Source organism: Chiloscyllium punctatum, chromosome 40 (assembly GCF_047496795.1).
Source record: "Chiloscyllium punctatum isolate Juve2018m chromosome 40, sChiPun1.3, whole genome shotgun sequence".
NCBI lineage: Eukaryota > Metazoa > Chordata > Chondrichthyes > Orectolobiformes > Hemiscylliidae > Chiloscyllium > Chiloscyllium punctatum.
Genome location: NC_092778.1, coordinates 66,781,578 through 66,804,076, shown reverse-complemented (window position 1 = coordinate 66,804,076; position 22,499 = coordinate 66,781,578). Strand labels below are relative to the sequence as shown.

The 22,499-nt window shown below is 41.5% G+C and overlaps 1 protein-coding gene across 1 annotated transcript in view; it reads right to left on the bottom strand.

Moving 5' to 3' along the window:
* xylt1 (xylosyltransferase I) overlaps nucleotides 1-22,499 on the bottom strand; it is a 261,359-nt gene that overhangs the window by 65,654 nt on the left and 173,206 nt on the right. The window contains exon 5 of the mRNA XM_072560173.1: nucleotides 567-647. Within this exon, the coding sequence (XP_072416274.1) occupies nucleotides 567-647 (81 nt within the window). The remainder of the gene's footprint in view (nucleotides 1-566; nucleotides 648-22,499) is intronic.

Here is a 22,499-nt window from a genome sequence, read left to right as displayed (position 1 = left end):
AAAAAAAATGCATTTCTGTGTCTATATTTAATTTTTGATTTGGAATCTTTTGCTGGAATCAGCATGAGCAATTTAAAACCCAAGGTCACAATGGATAAAATACAAATAGTGTCGTGCACCTTGGAGATAGTGTAGACTGCAGATGCTGGAAAGTTAAGAGTTGATAACATATAAAGCTGGAAAACGCACAGTAGGTCAGGCAGTATCAGGGTCTTTCTTTTATAAGCTGGCCTTCATAAGCTAAACAAAACAGGCACTGAAAACATCTCCTTCAAATTGTAGAATGAATTGTACTTTAAATTTTTTCCAGTTTAAAATTACTGAGCACTATTACCCAAGGTTTGTGGATCTTAACAGGAATTACTGATCTGTAGGGATCACCTCAGTGTTCAAGTTGCATCATTTGTGCTGTGTCAAATACACCGCCTTGTCTTTGTTGTAACTGCCAACTCATTGGTGATTGCTGCTGACCCCAATTTGATTAAGTCACTGTTAGAGTTATGTAAAATCAATTTTAGGTCAAATATATTCAAATCTACATCAATAACAGATGAACAACACAGTACCTCGCATTATCTCTGCCATGAGACTTCAGAAAATTCATATCTCTGTATCTTGACAAGAAAGCGACCAATTGATCATTAGTCCTATGGAGCAAATTCAAACAAACATTCTAATTAATAATACATCTCAGATAAAACAACCATGTACAGTTAAATGATTTTTAAGCATCATGTCACAATTTGTAAGCATCTTTGATCATCAGTGTCATCAGGTTGACTTTATGTACCCATACAGCCAATGTAGGCTGTAGAGGTGCATTGCCTTGCAGCAATCAGGAAAACAAACAAGCAACAATCTTTTTAATATGCAGGCTTATACATCTGTGAGGCTGGAAATGAACAGATACCATGCCTGCATTTGCTACCACCCCATCAAACCAATCAGAACGTCTGGCCCACACACTTGCAGTTAAATGTGGAAGTACAGAAGCTGCAATTGGTGATTCCTGGCTCATCCACATGGTGTGAAATTCCTACAAATGGCAATCACTGAACTGATCAGTATTTTCTCTATAATATAGTATTGCTGTTAAAGCTCTTTAAAAAATTGCCTGTTAAAATGCAACCAGGCTTTCAGTCACGTACAAAGAATTAACTATGATTGAACAACCTGTATGCTCCTGGGAAACTAATTTACATTTGTCTGACATAAAACATTCCTTTTACCATAAAAAATCCAGACTACATTTAATACATGATATTCTAAAATTAGTTTGATATTGCAGCTTCTATGGTGTATGTTGAAATATTTTGGTCAACTTTATGAGGAGCAAAATAAAATGCAGTTTACTTTCTCTTTTGTGATCTGTGTAAATACTGCAGGGTGCCTACTGACTTGATTTGATAACATTGCAGTTGCAGGATGCTTAGAGAGTCCCCTGAATTAAAACTAGATTGAAATGAATAATGAAAACATGAAAACCATCCAACAATGATGTTTGTGGAGATGTCAGGTGAGCCTCAACAATGAGATTGATTAGTTTGTCACGGACTGTAAAATCCTACTGATTGTTATCCACCAAATAGGACTGTTTTTCTTTTATACAAAACAATGGACACAGAATTGTCTAAACTCGGATTCAGATTCTAGTTGCTACCTGTAACTAGGTAAGGATAGATTTCTTTTTATGCACAGTATAGAGAATCAGAAAACTATCTAATTTCAACCCATTACTTGCTGATAACTTGCATGACCTGTGGAGATAACTACAATGTAATGAATCAAAATCTGATATCTGGGTTATCCAGGTAGAAAGCCAAATTTGAAAGTTTAAGTTTGAGAGTGGGAGTTCAGATATTTCCCTGTCTTTAATGTTTGGCTGCAATATTCTGTTGACTTCACAAGGAAACGAGAGAAAATTAACTATCTCTGTCTGGTACTTTTCTCAAGAATTTTGTTGGAAGCCATATTTAAATAAAAAACAACGTTCATTCTATTGTTTGAGGCAACTTTTAGTTTTATGTTTTGCTGGGTTGAAGAGATAACACTAGTTATACTTACACACACACACACATAAAGTAGTATCTTAAGGGATGAAAGATAAATATCTTATCACAAGAAGAGCTACACTGGGGAAAATCAAGTACCTTGCACTAAATAAACACCATATTAATTAACAGTTTGTTATTTTATCTTTTTCATGTACATCTATGAGATAATTAAGTCCCTATCATTTCAGGAGGGGGTTGCTCCTTCATTAACAGTTCATGCTACTAAAACATGAAGAGTAATTATATTTCTGTTCTTCAAAAAGATGCAAAAATACCATTAAAACCAAATTAAGCCTGCAGAAATTACTGATGGCATACATAGCGCTGAAAGATTAGAGAATAACAGATTAGTTCAGATCAGTGGGGAAAGTATCAAACATACAGGATGTTAATTAGGAACAGAAATTCAGAGGTGAGGAAATTTGTAATTGTAGCCTTTTTCCAGTGACATCTGGGTTATTATCAAAACAACATATGATCATAAAATGTTATCCTCATATTAATACATCTTTCCACATCATAGTAAAATAACTGAATGTTTAGGGGCTTTCAACCACAGCTGAAATTCCACTTGCATGAACAGTGTCATTTCATGGAGCCCTAAACTCTCCCAGCCTGTTAGCAATACACTGCCTGCTTGCTGTCATGTACAAATCCTCTGACATCTGGTAGCTCCTGAACATAGGAACGCAAGTTGGATCTTCAGTTCTCTGTGCTTGTTTTGCTCATCAATTAGATTACCAATCTATAACTTAAAATCTTTGTCTACCGAAAGCCAATTCACAAACTCTCTTGCTTCTCGGATGCTGCCCGACCAGCTGTGCTTTTCCAGCACCACACGTTTTGACTCTGATCGTCAGCATCTGCAGTCCTCACTTTCTCCCATCAATAGTTAGATGTTTGCCATTAGATTAGCTTTCAATTGAATTAAAATTTTACTGCTGGTATGGTGGGATTTGAAACCATCTCTCCAGGACATTACTAATTTAGTGACATTACTACCATGCCATCATCTCCCATGTCTGGTCAATGCAAATTGTTCACTTCAGTTAATGACAGCTGATGCAATATTTACAAATTCATTGGCTCCCAGCTGCATTACACAAGTTGTCAATTCCATTACCATAATAGTATTCATAATCTTAAAGACCTCTATGACTTTTATTTGACTAATATGAACTAAGACTAATATATTTACAACAAAACCTAGCTAACTAACAGTCAAGAATAACCCACTCAGATATCAAAACGCGTTCCTTTTGTATTTGAAGTGGGATAGGGTGGACGGCTTGACACCAAAAGGGACCAGGATGCCAAAGGCAGTAACATGGGGGTGAGACAGTCAGTACTGGGAGGATGGTGTGATAACACCCCTGGAAATATGGCCCAACTTCAGCTGGAAATGTAGACATCGATGAGCTTCTCCAGTAAATGCCACCCACCATTCCACCCACATCAGTCTGCTTATTAAACACCCACCTTCTGTTGTGTATAGCATAATGGAACTTTGCAAGGGAATAATGAGATGATTATAGTTCCAAAATCACTCTAGGGCATCTATTATTTTTAAAATATATAGAATGATATATACACATATACTGAGAAAGTAATGGGCCTCTTGTATTCAATTTTCTCCAGGATGTGTAGGCTGATAGCCATTATAATCCAGGCTGCTGATGCTTCCACTGAAAGTGAATGGTGAGCCACAATTGTTGCAAATTTATCAAGACATAATTTGTAGGCAAGGAATAAGAAATCATATCAGCACCAGATATTAAAAGAGATTCTGCTGTATAATTTCACATTCAATACTGCCCTGCTGCTTGTCAAACCTGCAATGTATATGGTAACTCTGTTAACTGTGAGCAAAGAAATTGAGAAATACAAACAGTGCTAAAATGCAACTTGCAAAAACACTCAGTAAAAATCTAAAGGGAGAAAAATGTAAAATATTCCATGAACAGTCAAGATCTTAAGCACAAATACATGGCACTTGTTTTACACTGAATTCAACTATCGTGTTAGTTTTCAAGTGAGTATCTGAGTCATAAACACAATTATAATTAAACATAAATAAATTTACGACTGCAGTCATTCAAGAAGGTGGCTCACCATCACCTTAAAGAACAGTTTGGTGTGGGCAATAAAGGTTGGCTTTGCCAATGGTATCCACATCCCATGAACATTTCTATACAGTAATTTAGACCGCCAGTTTTGCAGCTTCCCTAGGTAGGCAGGGTTAAAATTAGACTGTGTGAACAATGAGTGATGTTTTAAACATATTATAAATTAGATGCAGAGGAGCTGGTTAACCCAGGTGACTAGCACGCGGTTCAGAATAAGGTCATCAGCATAAATTCGATTCCCATTCCAACTGAGGTACACATAGGATCCTGGTGATCTGTTCCACACTTGCAGACTGGTGCTCTTGAAGTTAGATAACAAATCATCTCTTTTGCTTTCTAATAGAGATGCCCATGGGTATCACTAACATTTTGAGGTTTGTTTAAACTGGGAGATTGCTTTGTTCTTGCAAGAAAGAGAAATAGCTTTGACAAAATGCATCTTTTTCCACGAATACGCATTCTGTATTACCAAATGACTATTCATTAATGTAAAATTTAAATAGTTGAGGCCCCATTCATTAGGACACTCATTTGCAAAGTTTTCTGAAACAAACAGAAAGGCAGGTCAATCTCTTCACATCCTACTAGCCAGCCAGGCTGTATCAGCATTCAGGAATATTTAAACATACTCCGTCTATATGGAAGAATATCAACTTGTCACAGAGGTCCAAAACTGATTCTGAATTTTTATCATCAGGTCTGTTACCTTGGTGACAGCCCTGACGTAGGTCATCTCTGTCACATGCCCCAAATCATTAACTTTATATTAATAAAGAAGATCAGTGGAAAGTCAACTTAGGTAGGATCTAAATCGTGTGGTTGGTCCACTTCCTGACAGAGTGTAGAGGCTCTTGCCCAGAGCTCCTCCATATCCTTGGCAATGGGTCAAGTACATTGCTGGCATGTGGCTCATTGTCTAAAGTACTGTCTTTCCAAAGACAAGGTAGCATGCAGTGGGGAATAAAGGCAACGATGGTATCATTTTGAAGAGGGATTGCCTGGCCATCACCATATTGTCGCTTGGGGAGTGTGCTGTGCTCAAATTGGCAATCACCTTTCCTATATTAGATTGTAATTCCTTCATTGTCACATGTCTTGGGACATCCAGAGATTATGGAAGATGCTACATAAAGGCCTCCTCTTCTCTTTCATGTGGGTTAGATTAGAAATGCCCAATGCTAGCCCCAGGATTGCACTGTAAATGCATGCACATGCTGCATTTGGCCATCAAATTCTACTTGTGGCTGCTACCGACTCATGTAATTATCAGCACATTTTGGGACGGGTTTACATTGATTTTTTTTGTCTCTCTCTGTGTTGTTGATTGGAGGAGAGCAGAGCTCATATATTTGTCAATACAAAAATCTTTGAGAATGGGTTTTTTTGCAGTCTCATTCTTCATACTAATCTAACTCGCTTACTCACTTCAACTTTCAGCAAAAGTAAGACCTCGGATAGTAGAAATTACATTGGCAATCTTTCTCAGAGGAGTAATCAATGCGCTTGTACACCCTGCACATGCAATTTATATGCAGACATCATGCTCTGTTTTAAAATGATCCACTCGAAGGGAGTTAATGGCAGAAATGAAATGATCAAACAGACTGCAGTAGGCACAACTAAAGGAACCAAAAACAAAAGTTTGTCAATTGTAATTTCTACCCGAGACTTCACAATTGTCGGAGCATTTAGCCCAATTAATCGCAGATCACAAACACACAGATCGGACTGAGAACTGACGAGGATTTATTTAACCAACAGCGATATCACGGAAGAGACTTGACCCCACTGAACCAGTCACTGACGGCTGTTCAGAAGGAACCACAGCTTCTTCCCCGAACAGAGAATACCGGAGTTTCATACCCTTACAACAATGAAGTTTGAGGTATGAGACAATGGTGTGAGTTGTACAACAAAGAGAAATAAAGTTCATTCACTGAAAAGATTCAAGCGTCCGGTGTCCGACAATTAGTTAATTGACTCTGGAGATTCCGATCCTTGGCTGGAGTAGGTGTTTGTGGGTTTCATCCTGGTATCAATGTGTTCATATTGTTGAGGGGGGCAGTACCTTTGGTGCCTCCTTGTCTGGGTACCCTTTGTGAAAGTTTGACTCCTAGTGGCAGCAGCTGTACCCTTGGGACATCAGAGGTGGCTGGGCTATTGTGGAGTGCAAGGCTCATTATCAGTTAATCTGAAGAACTATATTCTCTTGATCTGGGGCTGTCCTGAGGTATGTGAGATATCTGGGGTGGCTGGTTTGGCCAATTTGAGGCATTGTGGGTAGGCATAGTGGTTAAGTGCAGACATTTTGTGTTGTCTGTTTTGTGAACATGTCACGAGGAGACTGGGACCCGTATTTTCTCCCATGACAATGATGGTGGCCATCTGTCCCAAATTTCATTGGTACCTGTGAGCGACTTGTCTAGGCATTTTGAGTTGGACAGCAAGCTCAGAGATATTAATATTGTATCTCAAGATAATCTTCAGTCGATCTTAACACCCTCCCCAATGTTAATATGTTTTCAAACACACTACTCCCCACAACACCATTTCAGATTGAAACAAGTCCCCAGTCCACTCTCTAGTTTAACAAAACACCACCCTGCCCTATGTTTCCCCAGTCAAGGTGTTCCTAGTCACAACTAATGCTGATTCTATATTTCTCACTTTATTTTCGGTCTAACGTTTATTAAAAACAGCCTTGTCCGACAACATGTTACTATAAATCACATAACTTCTGTAATCGTACGAAAACAAATCAATGAATGAAATTCCCCCATTGCCCACCAAGAGAGGTGGCTAGAAAGGGAAATAATTGGATGAGTTGACTCTGGTGAAATACTCCCCGCTTCTCACCAAATAAGTTCTGGAAGGTTCATGGGGATGTCCTCAATTTGCCAGCAATTGAAGCCTTAGAGTGCAGAATTAACAGCCACTTCAGTCCCTAATTACTTTGCATTCCAGCTGGAGGTGTCAAAAAACATGGCTTCCTTACTGATTGGGTAACCAGGGCAACTATGGAGTCCAGGTCTTTTATTTGCCCCAGTCGAGAGAAGAAGAGCAGAAAGCTGCATTTGGCCTTGCCTTTAAATCTCCCCAATCCCTATGACTCAGACCTCACAAGAAGAGAAAGAATATCTACCTTTGCGCTATTGGATCTTCTGAAGATCTTGCCTAGACTGATGGTCTTAATAACCCAAAAGGTGCCCACCTCTGATGTGTTGGCAGTTTTTGGTCATCTGGGTTGCCACTGTTGACACCTGTGATTGTCCAAAGAGCTTGGTGGCTAACTGTCAAGTGAATTGGTGCACAATCTGGCAAATTTGCTTGGCAGTAAGGGTGGAGAGTTAGTTGACCCCTATGTAGCCTTCCCCACACAGTCCGAAACAGAGAAAGTTTTGGCCAGTGGATTTCTCTGAGGTTTCACCTCAGACTGGGTACTCCAAATGTTGAAACAAGTTCATTCTGAACTACATCATACTCACCAAATTGAATGCAAGGCAGTATTTGTGTGCAAATTACTTGGTTGTCAGCATTGTATTCAATGCATTGCTGTATAGAAACAAGGTTAGGTCCGTCCCATGCTCACTGAAATGTTTTTCATGCCCTCAAGCAGTCTGCATAGCAACTCCATTTGCAGCCAAAGAAAACTATGGTTTGCATTCTAAGCTGTGCAGATTTTCACATTTCTGCTCGAATAGATCCCCCCTCTCACTAAGATGAAAGACCATTTACAAAGAGCACTTAGCAATACTTCCACATGGAGTGACTTCAACTAGTGCAGGGCCAGAGGCTCAGAAAATCTCTCCCTGTTTAAAAAAAAACTCCCAGAACAGTGGGCTGCCGGGGCTCTACATCAGCCTCTGAGAGTATGGAGAACAATGAAATCCTTGAGCAGCACTTCATTAAATCCATCTGCATAGCCTACCCAAGATGGAATTTTCTAAATATCTGGAAATTACTATGCAACCTCCAAGTGTATATTGTGTAGATTCCATGTCAGACAACACTTGTAGCATTAAGGTCCGAATGGAAAGCTGTGCATGTCTCTGCTCTAAAGGCTGTAATGAATCGTTAAGGTTAATAGCTGCAGAAAGTAATGAACTTTAAGTGAAGGTAGCTGTATCCATCACACATGACAACCAGAGTCAAACCTATCCTTTTACAGTTTAGTACGCACAAGTGTCCCATTTAGATGACATTACAGCTTATTTGATTCATGTAGCCCACCTGGGAACCACAGTTGATACCTGACCGACTCTGAATTTCACTTTGCAGACTTTAAAGGCCCGACTCAAAACACCACAGGGAGACATTTTTAAATAAGTTCGTTTTCACAAAATGTTTATGCTAAATTTTATTTTCTTTGAAAAATGAAATTGGAATTGCTATCAAGATTTCAGTGTAAAGGAAATCTAAAACTATATTGGAATCAGTGTTCAATGTCAATGCCATTCAGGTTCCGTGACGTTTTTGGGATTTCAGAATTAATTATGCAGAAAGGCATTGAAAGGGAAGTGTGAAGTAGATCAAACAACCCAGAAATGGCAAGTTTTAAAAATGCTGTACACAGAGGCCTAGTTCAACCTGAATGCTGATAGCAGCTAATTACTTAAAGTAGATTTGGGCTGGAGCAAGTCAACGATGAAGAGACACTAAATAGCTGGAGTTGTTTTCATTAGGGGACTGGGTAACCTGATTGCTATCTGCAAAGTAGAGAGGGGTACATTTAGGGTAAATAGAGGTACACCTTTCCCCTCAGTGCAGGGGTCAATGATGGGGGGGGGTTGGGGCAGAGTTTTAAGGTCAAGAGCAGGTGATCTGTAGGGCGATGAGGAAAGCTTTTTATTCACTGCAAGGTTATCTGGAACTCCCCACCTTCAAAGGTGCCAGAAGCAGAACCTCAGGACACAAAAGTATAATTGAGACGAGGGTCTGAAAAGCCATAAGACCATAAGGCATAGGAGTGGAAGTAAGGCCATTTGGCCCATCGAGTCCACTCCACCATTCAATCATGGCTGATGGGCATTTCAACACCACTTACCCACACTCTCCCAGTAGCCCTTAATTCATTGCGAGATTAAGAATTTATCAATCTCTGCCTTGAAGACATTTAACGTCCCAGCCTCCACTGCGCTCCGTGGTAATGAATTCCACAGGCCCACCACTCTCTGGCTGAAGAAATGTCTCCTCATTTCCATTTTAAATTGACCCCCTCTAATTCTAAGGCTGTGCCCACAGGTCCGAGTATCCCCTGACAGAAACAACTTCCCAGAGTCCACCCTTTCTAAGCCATGCATTATCTTGGAAGTTTCTATTATATCTCCCCTGCACTACCTCGTACTCCCACGAGGAGGTTGAACAGTTCATCCACTTTACTAACACCTTCCACCCAACCTCAAATTTATCTGGACCATCTCAGACTCCTCCCTCCCCTTCCTAGACCTCTCCATTTCTATCTTGGGTGACCGACTCAACACGGATATTTACTATAAACCGACCGACTCCCACAGCTACCTAGACTACACCTCCCCCAACCCTGCCCCCTGTAAAAACGCCATCCCATATTCCCAATTCCTTCGCCTCCGCCGCATCTGCTCCCAGGAGGACCAATTCCAATACCGTACAACCCAGATGACTTCCTTCTTCAAAGACCGCAAGTTCCCCTCAGACATGATCGACGATGCCCTCCACCGCATCTCCTCCACTTCCTGCTCCTTCACCCTTGAATCTCGCCCCTCCAATCGCCACCAGGACAGAACCCCACTGGTCCTCACCTACCACCCCACCAACCTCCAGATACATTGTATCATCCTTCGTCATTTCCGCCACCTCAAAACACACCCCACCACCAAGGATATATTTCCCTCCCCACCCCTATCAGCGTTCCGGAAAGACCACTCCCTCCGCGACTCCCTCATCAGGTCCACATCCCCCACCAACCCAACCTCCACTCCTGGCACCTTCCCCTGCAACCGCAAGAAATGCAAAACTTGCGTCCACACCTCCCTCCTCACTTCCCTCCAAGGCCCCAAGGGATCCTTCCATATCCATCACAAATTCATCTGCACCTCCACACACATCATTTACTGCATCCGCTGCACCCGATGTGGCCTCCTCTATATTGGGGAGACAGGCCGCCTACTTGCAGAACGTTTCAGAGAACACCTCTGGGACACCCGCACCAACTAACCCAACCGCCCTGTGGCCGAACACTTTAACTCCCACTCCCACTCCGCTAAGGACATGCAGGTCCGTGGACTCCTCCATTGCCAGACCATGACAACACGACGGTTGGAGGAAGAACGCCTCATCTTCCGCCTAGGAACCCTCCAACCACAAGGGATGAACTCAGATTTCTCCAGTTTCCTCATTTCCCCTCCCCCCACCTTGTCTCAGTCCCAACCCTCGGACTCAGCACCGCCTTCTTGACCTGCAATCTTCTTCCTGACCTCTCCGCCCCCACCCTCACTCTGGCCTATCACCCTCACCTTAACCTCCTTCCACCTATCGCATTTCCAACGCCCCTCCCCCAAGTCCCTCCTCCCTACCTTTTATCTTAGCCTGCTTGGCACACCTTCCTCATTCCTGAAGAAGGGCTCATGCCCGAAATGTCGATTCTCCTGTTCCTTGGATGCTGCCTGACCTGCTGCGCTTTTCCAGCAACACATTTTCAGCTCTGATCTCCAGCATCTGCAGTCCTCACTTTCTTCTATTAGATCTCCCCTTAACCTTCTAAACTCTAATGAATATAATCCCAGGATCCTCAGCTGTTCATCGTATGTTAGGCCTACCATTCCAGGGATCATCCATGTGAATCTCCGCTGGACATGCTCCAGTGCCAGTCTGTCCTTCCAGAAGTGTGGGGCCCAAAATGGGGCCTAACCAGAGCTTTATAAAGTCTCAGTAACAAATCACTGCTTTTACATTCCAACCCTCTTGAGATAAATGATAACATTACATTTGCATTCTTAAGCACGGACTCAACCTGCAAGTTAACCTTTAGTGAATCCTGGACTGGCACTCCCAGATCCCTCTGTACTTTGGCTTTATGAATTTTCTCACCCTTTAGAAAACAGTCCATGTCTGTATTCTTTTTTCCGAAGTGCAAGACCTCGCATTTGCTCACATTGAATTTCATCAGCCATTTCTTGGACCACTCTTCCAAACTGTCTAAATCTTTCTGCAGCCTCCCCACCTCCTCAATACTATCTGCCTGTTCACCTAACTTTTTATCATCAGCGAACTTCACCAGAATGCCCCTAATCGCTTCATCCAGATCATTAATATATGAAGTGAACAGTGGTAGCTCCAACACTGTGGGACACCACTTGTCACTAGCTGCCATTCCGAAAAAGAACCTCTTATCCCAACTCTCTGCCTTCTGTCAGACAGCCAATCCTCAATCCATGCCAGTAGCTCACCTTGAACACCATGGGCCCTCACCTTACTCAGCAGCCTCCCGTGTGGCACCTTATCAAAGGCCTTTTGGAAGTCTAGATAGACCACATCCACTGGGTTTCCCTGGTCTAACCTACTTGTCATCTCTTCAAAGAATTCTAACAGGTTGGTCAGGCACAACCTCCCCTTGCTAAATCCATGCTGACTTGTTCTATCTTGACCCTGAACCTCCAAGAATTTAGAAATTTCATCCTTAACGATGGATTCTAGAATTTTATCTACAACTGAGGTTAGGCTAATCGGCCTGTAATTTTTCATCTTTTGTCTTGATCCTTTCTTGAACAAGGGGGTTACAACAGAGATCTTCCAATCATCTGGGACTTTCCCTGACTCCAGTGATTTTTGAAAGATCACAGTCAGCACCTCCACTATTTCCTCAGCCACCTCCCTCAGAACTCTAGGATGTAGCCCATCTGGGCCAGGAGATTTATTAAGTTTTAGACCTTTTAGCTTTTCTAGCACTTTCTGTTTTATAATGGCTACCATACTCAACTCTGCCCCTTGGCTCTCCTTAATTGTTGGGATAAAAATTACAGCACTTTGGGCCCATTGCTGCAAAATTAGGTGGTTGAACAGCAGCACAGACATGAAGAAGGGCCTATCTGTGCTGCTAAAACTCCAACTGGAAATTCTGTGTTTTTCAGGGGTGTAAAGTTATAAAAATAAATTATGAATGAGACTGCCTGGAGGTGCTGCTGCAGGTTATCCCATGCCCTCCGAGCTCTAACTTTCCTCATCATCAAGTAGTCTTGATCCCAATTCCAACACTGTTAACAAAAAATAAATTCAACTGTTCAAAGGAAAGGAAAGGAAAAATGGTGATTTAAAACACTGGCTTCCGCCTTTGCTTAAACTGACTTCTCTAGCTATACTAAAATCAAAGTAACATGTTTTTCCCTCAAAATTCTTTGCAAATTCTGATTGGAAATACAGTGGCATGTAGCTTTCCTTTACCATAGATGGGGTTGATTAAATAATGGTGATGAATGATCTTCATCCACAGAGCCATAAGGATGTCTTATCTTAAACTGTTCTTCCTGTAGCACCTTATTGCTCTGGTGATTCTGTATGTAATGATGGTACAGTATAACTTGAAAACTTTAGGTCTTTACCTTCTTTGAGATCTTTATAAGGATTGACATGAGGCTCATACTAGCTGTTTTTGAGCTGAATTTGCAAAGGTGTTCAGGAGTAATACCATACACATCACCAGACTACCGGCAAATCCAAAGCTGCCTCATGGCAGTTATCAGCCATAGCATAGCCCAAGTCACAAGGCTATAGGACTAAGATACACAGTTAAGGCTGACACTTCACTGTATTAGTGAGGGAGAACTGCATTGCACCTTTCAGATGAGACATCCATTTTCACACACCCCTACCTCCAGCCTGAGTGCCCCCTCAAATGGAGATAAAAGATACTACTGTCACTCTTTTCAGAAGAGGATTCCTTCCCATGGCATCCTGAACAAAACTGTTCCCTTGAGAAACATCACTGAAACAAGTTGAAGAGCCCCCATCAACTTAGGGCTTTTAGTCACTAAATAAGAAGGTGTGATGTAACCAAGGGGACAGCAAGAAGTCTGGAAATTCAGACTAATTTATATGTTACATCACACATGAAATCCTCTCTGATTAATTGCATTGTTGAGAAGTTTTTTTTAAACAATCTAGCTGTCTTTCAAGATAAGCTATCTTTCAATACAAATTTTAACTTGGTGCTATTTCACTGATAGAGCTAAAAATGGAGCTGGCACAGTGGCTCAGTGGTTAGCACTGTTGCTTCACAACATCAGGGTCCCAGGTTCGATCCCAGCCTTGGGCGACTGTCTGTGTGGAGTTTGCACATTCTCCCCGTGTCTGTATGGGTTTGCTCCGGGTGCTCCGGTTTCCTCCCACAATCCAAAGATGTATAGGTTAGGTGAATTAGCCATGCTAAATTGCCCGTAGTGTTCAGGGATATGTAGGGTAGGTGCATCATTCAGAGGAATGTCCAATGACAGGGTAGGGGATAAACTTCAGAAGGTCGGTATGGACTTGTTGGGCCAAATGGCCTGTTTCCACAGTGTAGGGATTCTATGATAGAGCTAAAAATGGGTTTAACTATAAATAACAAAACAAATTTAAAAATCAGTCAGAGTCGCTGATTTGTTATATTGACAAATAGAAGTCAGTTTCTGGCTAAGTTTTGAAAGGACTTATTAGTGTTTCTATTTAAGGTGCAGTTTTATTTTGAGGGATTCCTTTTGGGGGTCTGAGGGCTTGTAAACAAGCACAGTGAGCAGAAATTTCCTATGGTGCTGAATTTGGCCTCTGATTGAATGGCAAGCTTTGTGAAAGGGATGGTGATCTAGTGAATTTTTAGAGACCAGCGCAACAGATCATGAGTGTATTAGAATGTATGAAGGTGGATAAATCTCCTGGTCCTGACTAGATATATTCAAGAACACAGCAAGAGGCTAGAGGAGAAATTGCGGGGCCCCTGGATGATATTTTTGCATCATTGTTAGTCATGGGTTAGATCCTGGAAGACTGCAGAATAGCGAATGTTGTGCCATTATTCAAGAAGGGCTGCAAAGAAAAACCTGGGAACTACAGACCACTAAGCTTAACATCTGTGGTAGATAAGTTGCTTGAGAAGATTCTGAGAGGTAAGATATACATGCATTTGGAAATACAGGGTTTGATTAGGAATAGTCAGCATGGCTTTGTGCATGGGAAATCATGTCTCACAAACTTGAGTTTTTTGAAGAAGTAACAATGATGATTGATGAGGGCAGAGCAGTAGATGTGATCTATATGGACTTCAGTAAGGCGTTCAACAAGGTTCCCCATGGGAGACTGATTAGCAAGGTTAGATCTCACGGAATACAGGGAGAACTAGCCATTTGGATACAGAACTGGCTCAAAGGTAGAAGACAGAGGGTGGTGGTGGAGGATTGTTTTTCAGACTGGAGGCCTGTGACCAGTGGAGTGCCACAAGGATCGGTGCTGAGTTGTCTACTTTTTGTCATTTACATAAATGATTTGGGTGCGAGCAAAAGAGATACAGTTTGTAAGTTTGCAGATGACCGCAAAATTGGAGGTGTATTGGACAGTGAAGAGGGTTACCTCAGCTTACAACAGGATCTGGACCAGATGGGCCAATTGGCTGAGAAGTGGCAGATGGAGTTTAATTCAGATAAATGCGAGGTGCTGCATTTTGGGAAAGCAAATCTTAGCAGAACTTATACACTTAATGGTAAGTTCCTAGGGAGTGTTGCTGAACAAAGAGACCTTGGAGTGCAGGTTCATAGCTCCTTGAAAGTGGAGTTGCAGGTAGATAGGATAGTGAAGAAGGCGTTTGGTATGCTTTCCTTTATTGGTCAGATTATTGAGGATAGGAGTTGGGAGGTCATGTTGCGGCTGTACAGGACATTGGTTAGGCCACTGTTGGAATATTGCATGCAATTCTGGTCTCCTTCCTATCGGAAAGATGTTGTGAAACCTGAAAGGGTTCAGAAAAGATTTACAAGGATGTTGCCAGGGTTGGAGGATTTGTACTACTGGGAGAGGCTGAACAGGCTGGGGCTGTTTTCCCTGGAGCGTTGGGGGCTGAGGTTTACAGAATTATGAGGGGCATGGATAGGATAAATAGACAGTCTTTTCCCTGGGATCGGGGAGTCCAGATCTAGAGGGCATAGATTTAGCGTGAGAGGGGAAAGATATAAAGGAGACCTAAGGGGCAACATTTTCACACAGAGGGTGGTACGTGTATGGAATGAGCTGCCAGAGGAAGAGGTGGAGGCTGGAACAATTGCAACATTTAAGAGGCATTTGGATGGGTATATGAATAGGAAGGGTTTGGAGGGATATGGGCTGGGTGTTGGCAGGTGGGACTAGATTGGGTTGGGACATCTGGTCAGTGTAGACAGGTTGGACCGAAGGGTCTGTTTCCATGCTGTAAATCTCTATGACTCTAATTGACCAGTAAGGTTCACAAGAGCAGGGTGGGAGATGCAATCTCTATGGATTTCACTAAGACCTTTGATAAGGTTCCACATGATATGCTCCTCTGGAAGATTAGATCATACAGAATCCAGGTCGAGCTGGCAAATTGGACACGCAACTGGCTTGATGGTAGGAAGCAGAGGGTAAGAGTGGAAGGATGCTTGTCGGACTGGAGGCCTGCCAAGAGTGTAGTTCTGGAAAAGCACAGCAGGTTAGACAGCATCCGAGGAGCAGGAGAGTCGACGTTTCAGGCAAAAGCCCTTCATCAGCAATGAGTGGAGTGCCCCACAGGGTCGGTGCTGGGCCCATTGCTGTTTGTTATCTATATTAATGATTTGGATGAGAATGTACAAGGCATGATTAGTAAGTTTGCAGGTGACACTGAAATAGGCAGTATCGTGGACAGTGAGGATGGTTATCAGAAATTGCAGCAGGACATTGATCAGCTGGGGAAGTAGGCGAGAAATGGCAAATGGAATTTAGATTAGATTTCCTACAGTCTGGAAACAGGCCCTTCGGCCCAACCAGTCCACACCGACCCTCAAAAGAGTAACCCTCCCCCAGACACATTGCCTAATGGACCTTACACTATGACCAATTTACCTGACCTGCACATAATTGGATTGTGGGAGGAAACCAGAGCACCCAGACGAAACCCTCGCAGACATGGGGAGAATCCAGACAGACAGTCACCTGAGGCTGGAATTGAACCTGGGACCTGGTGCTGTGAGTCATCAGTGCTAACCACTGTGCCATCATGCTGCACTTATAGATAAGTGTGAGGTCTTGCATTTTGGAAAGTCAAGTCAAGGTAGGTGTTTCATGGTGAATGGTAGGACCTTAAAGAGTGTAGTGTAATAGAGGGACTTTGGAGTTCAGGTGCACGGTTCACTGAAAGTGGAGTCCCAGGTAGACTGGGCAATGAAGAAAGCTTTTGGCACATTGCCCTTCATCAGTCAGGGTAGTGTCATTGCAGTACAAAGATTGAGAAGTTATGTTACAGTTGTACAGGACGTTGGTGAGGCCACCCTTGAAGTATTGTGTTCAGCTTTGGTCACCTAGCTACAGGAAGGGTGTTATTAAACTGGAAAGAGTGCAGAAAAAATTTATAAGGATGTTGCTAGGACTCAAGGGTCTGAGTTATAGGGAGGGGTTGGACAAGCTAGGACTTTTTTCTTTAGAGTGTAGGAGACTGAGGGGGGATCTTGTCGAGGTGTAAAAGATCATGAGAAGCATGGATAGGGTGAATGCACTCAGTTTTTTCCCCAGGGTTGGGGAATCGAGGGCTAGAGGGCATCAGTTTAAGGTTGGAGGGGAAAGAATAAAAGGGAACCTGAGGGGCAATGTTTTTACACAGAGGGTGGTACGCATATGGAATGAGCTGCCAGTGGAAGTGGTTGAGGCGGGTACACTAACAACATTTAAAAGATATTTGGACAAATATGTGGATAGGAAAGGTTCAGAAGGATATGGGCCAAGTGCAGGAAAATGGGTTTAGCGTAGATGGACATTTTGGTCAGTATGGAGCAGTTTGGGTCAAAGGGCCTGCCTCCACACTGTCGGACTCAATGACCCCATCTATCAGGACAACATGAGTTGTGCTGATCATAATTTGAAGTTGACATTCCTCAACATTCCACACTGATTTAACAACTTGTGTTTGGACAAATTGTATTAAAAATATCAATGTGAGCCCCAGAAAATAAATCCTTGTGTATTCTAGTTTTCTCGCTGGTTTTTCACGTGTATTCTGAACATATATGTCCCCTTTATTTTATATTTAAGATTCCCATTTTCTGGTTGGTTTTTCAAGTGCAATATTGAGTATATATACCCCTTTATTTTACAATTAAAGTGGCTCATATATCAATATTGTATTAGACTGCAATTTCCCCAAATTATTAGTTATTTTAAGTGGGCTAATGCTTCTATTTAAATAGAAGATACATGAAAGTGATGGAAATTCATTCAGCTTTTATTCCTGATTTTTTCTAATTCTGATTTCAATATTTAGTTCCCTCCAGCTATCATTTTTTGTTTAAAGCTTGACATGGGCTAGTTAATACAGGGTGTAAAATACATTTAAGCAGTGCATGTGCTGGTTGTCATATGGGTGTGCCATCTCGCTATGTTGTATGAAGTGCTGTTTATGAAGAATGCTGCTCCCTTCCCCGAAGTGTGGATTTTAAGGAGGGCCAAATGACAGGTCTCACTGCTTTGAGATCCTAAGTGGAGGTTGGTTTGAATTGAATTGAATTTATTGTCACGTGTATCAAGACACAGTGAAAAGCTTTGTCTTGTGAGCAATTTAGGCAGATCACAGAATTAAGTAACATTGATAAGTAAATAATAGGGAGACAGTGGCAAAAACAAAAACACAGATACAGGTGAATGTTAAGTGTTTGTGAGTCCATTCAGTATTCTAACAACAATAGGATAGAAACTTTTTCAAAACCGGCTGGTGGAGGTGTTCAGGCTTCTTTACCTTCTCCCCGATGGTAGAGGTTGTAGAAAAACTTTGCCAGGGTGGGATGGATCTTTGAAAATGCTAGCGGCCTTTCCTTGACAGCGGGCCTGGGAGATGGATTCTATAGATGGGAGGTTGGCCTTTGTGATTGTCCGGGCCGAGTTCACCACTCTCTGTAACCGTCTCTGATCTTGAATGGTACAGTTGCCATACCAGGTTATTACCCCCAACAAGTCATTGGACAAAAACAGAAGGCTGTTGAAGGTTGATGGCTTTGGAGAGGGTACTTGGAAATTTATTTAAAATGGTGACAAGGATAAGGGGCTTCATTTTTAGAACAGAGAAGTAGTAGCAGTAGTAAGTTTTCAAAGAGAAAATGGTGACCTGTGGGTGGTCTGATCATCAAAGGACAAATTTAAACTATTTTATTCAAGAATTGTGAAGGAAGGGGAGATTTTTTAAAATACATTGAATTATTCCAATTTGGACTGCACTGGCTGAATGGGTGGTTCAATGCAAACTTAATGTCAACATATGTCAAACGATGCCATCTATCTTGTACCTCTGCCTCCCTTATGCCAATGTCCTCAATATCTACCTGGGCAAACCTCAGGAAGCAGGCTGACAAAGTAAAGTTGGGTCATGTGATGATATCACCATCTTAAAAACCGTGAATTGATAATAAAAGCATTTTACATTTAAAGTTCCTCAACTAATCACTTAAGAAATTTAACATCTACGTGCCAAGTTGTTTGACAGCTTTACTTGTCCTAATGGAGGTAATTACAATTTTAGACATGTTCTTATCTCAAAGGGCACCTGACCACCTTCTCACAAAACCTGACCTCTCCTCCAACTCCCTCAAGAGCACCTGATTCCCCACCCTAGAAGGATACCTCATCTCTCCAAAGGAGGGCACTAGCTATATGCTGGAAACAAGTTCATTTAAACAGACCTACTTTGATTTGGTCTGCTTTACACACTCCAAGTTCCAAACAGGAGGGATACCAAATTGGAGACAGCTTCCAGTTTTGAATCCAGGATGTCTGTAATCCTGCTCCCTGGGAAAATCAGAAATGACACTTATGGAAATTGGTATTCCTGATTCTCAGAGATGTTTGGCATTATTGTCAGAGGTTCTCCAATACAATGAAAATCTGAGCCCAAGATTATAAAGTGACCCTGGAGGGTCCACTCCCCAAGTCCATAAAACAACAACCACATCCAAAGAGATCAGAAACATGATTCAAAAATTATGTTTCATGATTGCTTTTTGATTCACCTGTGCTGAAAATAAAAAATATACTTCAAAACATTGCCGAGTGTCATTAAAACTGGGTCACTGTCTTCAGGGCACAATTACAATGCACTGTGGGTTGTTTTGATTCTGTATCAAGCTCCATTGAGCCATAACAGAAGGCACATCAAGTGCTAATGGTAAGCACACAAATGTACTGTCATGAAGAAGTAAATTGATGATTAATTTCTTAAATGGGGTCAACATAATGTCTCTATTCTGTGTGCATAGCACAAAGCTCACAGTACTGAAAGCTTGGTATGATTCGAGGTAGAACTGCTGTGAATAGACGTGGTTGGCAAGGATTTTAAAAAAGTCACATTGTAGTAATCACCCTGACAGACTTTGTAAGTTGCTCCTGTGAAAGTGTAATTGCAAATCAATTTTTATGCATACTAGCCCCTGCCTGTACATTGAGATCTCTCCATAAAGAGACTATGAAAACTTGCCCTATGTAAATTGTAGTTGTTTGCAACCAACCCATCCTGAAAATGGTATGCAAATGGCTCCAGTTGCAGTTTATAAAGAAGCAAAAATACTGGTGACCCGGATACACAACTCCTGGTTGTATCAGAGTATTACTGAAGAAGGGCTCATGCCTGAAACATCGATTCTCCTGCTCCTTGGATGCTGCCTGACCTGCTGCGCTTTTCCAGCAACACATTTTCAGCTGTATCAGAGTATTGCAAGCACTGAAGCTCAGAGATGACAGCACAGCAGGCTGCCATTCAGCCTATCATATCCATGACAGTCAACAAAGACCTGACGACATTAATTCGAATTTCCCGCTTCTGGACCATGCTATGTTTACTCAAGTGAATATCTAAATACTGCTTAAATGCTGAGATTTTCTGACAACCATCCTTTCAGACAATGATTTCTAAACTCCCACCACCATCTGGATGAAAAATAATCTCTTGAACTCTAACTGTAGCCTTCTACCTCTTACCTTAAATCGATGGCCCTGGTTACAGACCACTCTCCTTCTGTCGAGATAATTGGTACCTGGTGTGGCTGAAGCTGGCAGTTAAACAGACTGAGACCAGGCAAGAGAGTGTGAAGAGATCATATATGGAAATCAAAATGGCAGTGAGACATGTCCGTTTTTACTAACGCTGCAGAACACTTTAGAACTTGGGAGTGTGTAAAGCAGACCAAGTCAAAGTAGGTCTGTTTAAATGAATTTGTTTCCAGCATATAGCTAGTGTTCGCCTTTGTGATGATGGCAAGTAATTAAGACTACTCTTTCAAAAGTACTTAACAAAACTAACATTTGGATGCCAAGTTGTTTGACAGCTTTGCTCATTCTAATGGGGATCTGATTTGACGATAAACTTATATTCAAGCTTATCTAGCTATTTTGTTGTTGCACACAATTGCCTTGATCATATATGAAAAGCTTGGTGATTTATTAAAATAATTAACCTTTTGAAAATATGACAGATGATTCTGATAAGATCACGGAAAAATGTACTTTTTAATCGTCTCTGACCAACATCTTAAACAAAAACTCAGGTTTTCAACTCCATCCTTTCTTTCAGTTGCATTTGTTGGTGTTGTAGGTAAATGTGACATGTCAGGAGAGCAGGACTGAAATGAAGCTGTCAGGTTCCACACGTGTGAAAACAAAGTCACACATCAGTCCACAGATCCAGCTGGAAGACTTGGTGGCAACATTAGTTAGCAGAGCTGGTGACAGACAGGACTGATGACTGCACAGCTAGGTTATATTCAACATTACAGGTGAGAGTCATGGTTAGGATGGACATACCCCATCAGTGAGTGATGTCAAGACAGACATAGTACTGACTGCAAGTTGGGATCAAGGGGAAGCTATTAAAGTCCTGGAGAATATTTCAACTGTTCCCGGGTTTCGCAGAGGTATTATGCATTAATTTATTAATTGGGGCTGTTTTGAGTTGCTAGTTGTTTTGAAAGAGCAGCTTGCTAACATTTGAGTGGAGTTTATTATTATAAACACATTGAATTATGAGGTTTTATAATTAAAATACTAATTGAGTGCAGTTACATTGTATAAATACTGACTACAATCATCTGACATGACAGTAGAATATTTACTTTTAGATTACAGCAGTGAACAACCTCTGGTTTGTAACGACTGTCATTACATGACCAATCAGTGTCTTGTTCCACTCTTAAAACTCAATCCTAAATTGTTCTCTAAGCCCAGAGTTCTAACTGGAGTACTGCCAAAAGAATTCAAAATGACAGATCATCACTACCTTCTCAAGGTCATTGCAGGTGGGCAACAAATATCAGTGCCGCTAGTGACACCCACACCCGTGACTGAGAAATAACAAACAAGTAGATATTGCCCACGCACAAGAAACCCTGCATTTGTGCAGCAGTGAAAACCACATATTTCTTTATAGTAAATGATAGTAGGCTGTGCTCCTGCTTTGTGTCAAAGTGTTCTGTGAAATTTTCGAAATAACACATCCCAGCCACAGATACAAAAAAATTGGCACAATTTTTCAACAGTTTGTTAGATGCAATTTCAAAAGAACGATCCAAGACTGTAAAAGAGAAGCACCGTACAGTAAGAGTAAGTTGTACAGCTTTAGTTTCATACCAATTTTCTGTTCTATACAAATAGCACTCTGAGGCATTAATGGCAATAAGCTCAGCAATAAACACCTGTGAACGGCAGAAATATAACGGATAACAATTTTTATAAAGTCCTGCCTATACTAAACACCAAATATGGCTTTCAATCAATCATAATGAATAACCTTTAAATGCTAACGATTATTACTCCCTACGCAGCAGGTTTCACAGTCAGAAGCAGCCAAGATAAATGGGATGACTTGCTTCTTGTGATAAACCGAGGAGAGCAGGGTGATCAAATCAATAGGTCCAGGTATTAAAGTTATTAACCTGCACTATTAAGTCAGCATGAACTTGGAGATTTAATGTAGAGGTTTCTGCTGGAAATCACCCGTGAAACAAAGTGCTGCATCAAACTAAATTAGTTTTCAGTGACTTTGATTGAGATCCCTTAGTTTCAATGCACTGATTGTGAAGACTGAATTCCTAATTAGGAAAAGTAATTCATTCATATATTTCAACAGCAAATTTAAAAC